The sequence below is a fragment of the Coregonus lavaretus genome, assembly GCF_964263955.1.
Source record: "Coregonus lavaretus genome assembly, chromosome: 2".
Lineage (NCBI taxonomy): Eukaryota > Metazoa > Chordata > Actinopteri > Salmoniformes > Salmonidae > Coregonus > Coregonus lavaretus.
The window spans coordinates 21690618-21696617 of NC_139989.1; the positions used below are offsets into that span (position 1 = coordinate 21690618).

The 6000-nt window shown below is 40.3% G+C and overlaps 1 protein-coding gene across 1 annotated transcript in view; it reads right to left on the reverse strand.

Annotated features, from left to right (window-relative positions):
• LOC311100424 (receptor-type tyrosine-protein phosphatase N2-like) overlaps positions 1 to 5680 on the reverse strand; it is a gene marked incomplete at both ends in the record, with an annotated part of 320583 nt that extends 314903 nt beyond the window's left edge. Inside the window, one exon of the mRNA XM_084141339.1 lies at positions 5602 to 5680. Coding sequence (XP_083997465.1) covers positions 5602 to 5680 — 79 coding nt within the window. The remainder of the gene's footprint in view (positions 1 to 5601) is intronic.
• Positions 5681 to 6000: the final 320 nt, after the last annotated feature.

The following is a 6000-nucleotide window of genomic DNA, read 5'->3' on the forward strand; positions in this document are numbered from 1 at the left end:
TCGTTACCTGTATAAAAGACACCTGGGAGCCAGAAATCTTTCTGATTGAGAGGGAGTCAAATACTTATTTCCCTCATTAAAATGAAAAAATCAATTTATAACATTTTTGACATGCATTTTTCTGGATTTTGTTGTTGTTATTCTGTATCTTACTGTTCAAATAAACCTACCATTAAAATTATAGACTGATCATTTCTTTGTCAGTGGGCAAACGTACAAAATCAGCAGGGGATCAAATACCTTTTTCCCTCACTGTATTAGGAGATAAGGTTGATGACAGCAGAAGCGCATTGAGCAGAGAGACAGCACGCTTTGAAGATACACGTAGCTACCCATTAGGCACAGACGTCAGTTAAACGTCTGGTTTTGATTTACATTTGGTTTAGTTGTCAACTAACGTGAATTCAATGTGAAATAAACAAAAAATGGCAACATGTAATTGGATTTAGGTAAAAAGTTGGGGAAGGGTCGTTCAAAACTCTGACGCAGTTGTCAAGTCAAGACATCCGTCAGTGCTGCTGTAAACCGCATCACAAGAGACATGCTGAACAGGAGATGTGTAAAAAACACTATATAATTGAAGCAATTTCAATGTTGTTTGAGTTACTTTGTGTATCACCAAATTAGCTTGAGATGATTTTTCTGCAACACTGCATCCAAGTTTCTTGACATAGACGTTTGAAAGAGCTGTCAGTCAAGGCAAGCTCATGAATATAAGCTCCCAGCCCACTCAGCCTGTCTTTTCAAACTTCCTGGTAGTTAGCCTTGAGAGAAAAGTACTTTTCAGAATGACTGTTCAGGACCTTTAAGGTTAGGGTTAGGTAACATGCTAAATAGTTGCAAAGTAATTAAAAAGTAGTAAGGAGTTACAATGGTACTAATAAGCTAAAATGATAACATTGTCCGTGACGAGATTCAAACACGCAACCTTTGGGTTGCTAGACTTTCGAGTTTTGCCTTAAGTAATGTTCCGTCTTATGTAACCATACCAAACGTAACATATCATACTAATTTGAGTGTCCCGGATTTACATTGACTATGTTACGTCTTGTCTGAGACCAGGCTGCTCCAGTAGGCTTTAAGAGGCCAAACGTAGACCATGCATAAACAATCCCTTATGCCTTTGTTATTAATCTATACCATACCTAGACCTATTTACTTATGCATCTCTTTGTCTAATCCTTGATGCAGTGTTGTAGTACTCAAGACCAGTCTCGAGTCCTATCTCGAGACCACATATTGAGTGTCTCGGTCTTGTCTCGGCGTAGGATACACTCGGTCTTGACGGTATTGGATAATGAGGACTTGTGCTTTTTTTGCTGAGAACAAGCCAAATATTCACAGTCCTTTCATGAAACATTAATATCTTATCTCCTATTGAAACCTGGACTTCCTACTTTACTCGTAACTTTACTGTCCTTTACTTTCATTGAAAAATATCCTCAAACTTTGCCTTGCTTGTCAGAATTTCCTTGATTTGCTGGTAGGGAAGAGTGGGGATATTGTTTGAAAGTTGCACGCTCACTATTAGTAACCGGGGAAGTTGTAACATATTTTGTCCTTTTATCTATTATAGACCTGGTTGGGTCAGTGATCATTTGTAGAGTGGCTCTCTATTTGCCCTCAGCATGCATTTTTTCACCATTCTGAATGTCTAAAGAATCCATATGTTCTTCTGAAATATGAACACAGAAATACTGGACATTTTGAACTCTTATTATGGTGATGATTTGACACAATTACAAACATGTTCTTGAATTGGACTCACATTTTTCTGGTCTCGGTCTTGACTTGGTCTCGGACCCCTACCGGTCTCGGTCTTGACTCAGAGTCAAATTGCTCCGGTCTTGGTCTCGCTTTAGGTGGTCTCGAACACAACATTGCCTTTATGTAATTACTTTCTAGTCATGCTTGTGTGAGATGCAAAGTGTCGTTCTCCCTAAACTAAAGAATTCCCTCTTTCCAGGTAGTTTGATGAGATAGAAACCATGAAGTATATCTGCGTCCCAAATGGCACCTTATTCCCTATATTGTACACTACTTTTGACCAGGGCCCAGTGCGGGCATAGGTTTGAATCCAGCCTACTGCCCTTTGACACAACCTCTCTCCACTGTAATCCTCTCTATCTATTCAATAAAGTCAGAAAAGACCTTAAAATATTTATTCAATAAAGAAAAGGAATACACTATGTAGGGAATAGGGTGCCATTTGGGACACAGCCTATATATCCCCATAGCCAGAAATCAAATGACAACACCCTCAGCTCTGTCATCAAACAGCCTCTCTATACACTCTGATCCTGAATCCATGGTTATTAATTCCACTCTTAGCCTTTGTTTAGCTCTTCAAGTAACTGATATTTATAGCTGCTCGGCTATCACCGCTCTACCCACATCCTTTTTTCAGAGCTTCCATGTGCTATTTGGTGTCATTACACACATCCAGATGATACAGTACACCCACTCAGATCCACAGTAGGCTACACAACACAAGTCCAACTGGGAATGGCATGCGCTCTACGAAACCAATCAGGGCGCTTCCCGGCAACAGTGCAAGGCACACTGGGACTCATTAAAAACAATAACTGTCTCAAACACCCAGGCAGTCCGCAGACTCTGCACACACTGACGATGGAGACCAACCCCAGGAAGATGTTTATTTTTAAACAAGCATGAATTTGAACAATGAGAGGGATTATATAATGATTGTGTCAGAATTCTCTGAGGGAACATGGCTGACTCATTCAGGATTAACAGAGACAGACTGCCTTCTAAATGGCACCCTATTTCCCATAATGCACTACTTTTTACTAGGGCCAATAGGGCTCTGATCATAAATAGTGCACACTAGGGCATAGGGTGCCATTTGGGATGCAAACAGTCAACAGTGGCTCCAAAGCTAAAAAACAACAACATTTTGATCAGCTCTCTTGAATGCTGTACCATTCTCCTCCCTATTCCTATTCATTCATTCCTATTAATTTCGCTAAATGATTTTTCCAGTTAGAGTTTCACTGAGAGCATTGTGGGAACTTACAATGTTGTTAGACTGGCACAGATCGAGACAAGGTGAAAGACCAACAGTCAGAGGGAATAAGACAGGACAGACATATAGGCCTGCAGTTTTATTGAGAGGCCTACTCAGAAAGTAATGGGAAGACAGACAGTACAAGACAAAACAGAAACAGAGAAAAGTCAAACAAAATACATTGTCACTTTCCAAACGTACAGATGGCAACTGACTCCTCCATGATCTGATTTTGGTTCAGAGAGAGAATGATACCGCAGGTCACCACTCCCACACAGACACTACACACATTGATTCAGGATCAGTGAGATGACGGCATCCCTGCTTATCATTCTGACAGGGGCAACAGAAACACTCACCTCTCAATTCAGCTCTATGCCACCTGGTAATAACCCTACCGTCTCTGCACTGCAAGGCAACCTCAAAAAAAGGGACCATTTATCCACAATGGCTTCTACAGTGCTATGAAAAAGTATTTGCCCCCTTTCTAATTTTCTCTACTTTTGCATATTTGTGATACTGAATGTTATCAGATCTTCAACCAAAACCTAATATTAGATAAAGGGAACATAAGTGAACAAATAACACAACAATTTCATAGTTGGGTTTTCGCCAGGCATTACTGGAACCATGTCGTCCAAAAAGTTATACTTTTGAATCATCTGTCCATAGAACGTTCTTCCAAGAGTCAAACTTGAGTCAACTTTTTTGACGAGATGGGTCCCATTATGCCTGGCGAAAACCAAACACTGCATTCCACCGTAAGAATATCATACCAAAAGGTCAAGCATGGTGGTGGTGGTGTGATGGTTTGGGGATGCTTTGCTGCCTCAGGACCTGGACGACTTGCCTTAATAGAAGGAACCATGAATTCTGCTCTGTATCAGAGAATTCTACAGGAGAATGTCAGACCATCCATCTGTGAGCTGAAGCTGAAGCGCAGCTGGGTCATGCAGCAAGACAATGATCCAAAACACACAATCAAGTCTACATGAAAATTGCTAAAAAGCAACAAATTGGAAGTTTTGGAATGGCCTAGTCAATTGAGATGTTGTGGCAGGACTTGAAACGAACAGTTCATGCTTGAAAACCCACACGTCACGGAGTTAAAGCAGTTCTGCATGGAAGAGTGGGCCAAAATTCATCCACAGCGATGTGAAAGACTGATCAACAACTACAGGAAGCATTTGGTTGGAGTCATTGCAGCTAAAGGTGGCACAACCAGTTATTGAGTGTAAGGGGGCAATTCATTTTTCACACAGGGGAATTGGGTGTTGCATAACTTTGTTTATGAAATAAATATGTAATTGTTGTGTTATTTGTTCACTTATGTTCCCTTTATCTAATATTAGGTTTTGGTTGAAGATCTGATAACATTCAGTATCACAAATGTGCAAAAGTTGAGAAAATTAGAAAGGGGGAAAATACTTTTTCATAGCACTGTAAATGTTATACACAAAGTGTTAAACTAGGGCAAGGCAGGGAAAACCGATCAAAATACCTGTATAATGGCAGATTTCCCTGCCAAGACTATAATCAACCAAGGTGTATGTGCTACCCTTAAGAGATTACTACCATGTCATTAAGGAAATATCTCTCTAGAGAAAGGAAAATAACAAAATGCTTACAAATCGCATAGTAGATGTCATGTAGTGGTATAAGGCACTGCATCACTAGAGATCCTGGTTCGAATCCAGGCTCTGTCGCAGCCGGCCACGACCGGGAGACTCATGGGCGGCGCACAATTGGCCCAGCGTCGTCCAGGGTAGGGGAGGGAATGGCCGGCAGGGATGTAGCTCAGTTGATAGAGCATGGCGTTTGCAACGCCAGGGTTGTGGGTTCGATTCCCACGGGGGGCCAGTATAAAATATATATATATATATATATATATATAAAATGTATTAACTAACTGTAAGTCGCTCTGGATAAGAGCGTCTGCTAAATGACTAAAAAATGTAAATGTAAAAAAAAAATGTAGTATGTTTTATGAATATGACATCAATAAACTCATGGGTCACACATAGTTCTCACTTTAATGGGGCAATCTGGGATTGGTACATCTATTTATGGATTTTTAAATTAATTATATATGTGTCTAATAAACTGTCTAACCCCATAAGGACCCAAAATATAAGCTTGTTTTACTCCAATGTTTGAAAACAATGTAAATGTAAACAAATACTGTATAGCTTCAAAACATGGTTAAATCGAATATTAGAATAGTATACAGTAGTTGATTATTTTAATCATTAACGTTAACCTGGGACACTCACTAAGTTTATGTCCTGAAGTTTAGAAGTTTAACCCTGTCCCTGACACAAGCAGCCTGCCCTGTTTTGATTTTCCTTTATGGACTCATGTACAGAAAAACTTTTTCCCTGAATAGTATTAGTGAGAAGACGTAAACGCTATTTTTTGGGGTCTATTTTAGTTTAGTTTTTCCATATACTATACCTTCCGCGGATCATACGGCAGCTGAAAAGCCCATCTTTCGCACTGCAACAACTGGGCAGGTAAGTATCTTTTTTACTATAATACAAATGGCTACATATTGACCACGACTGTCGACTTACCATATTTGCTGTCAGCGAAGGTAGTTGAAAGAGACTGGCAAAGATACAACACAGCGAAGATGGAACACGGCAAATCCATTAGGCTACTCTTTACTAATCCATTGCACACCTTTGATAAAACATCATAATGTCAGTTTTAGATAAAGATGGTCGAAAATCGCTGGATGAAATAACAGCGTGTGAAAGTGGAAATATGAGATTTGCGGAGCAATGTCTCGGGTCCGCCACTTCACTCCTGCAGTCGTAACAGGATTCAGCACCGCGAACAGCAACCTTCAGAAGGCGCCCCTCCTAAATTCTGACGTCAAACAGGCATGGCTAGGGGCCCGTGCATGGTCTCTGAGCATGCACCTCATGCAGTAATTAATGATTCGCCAGTCTAACCACGAACATGGTACA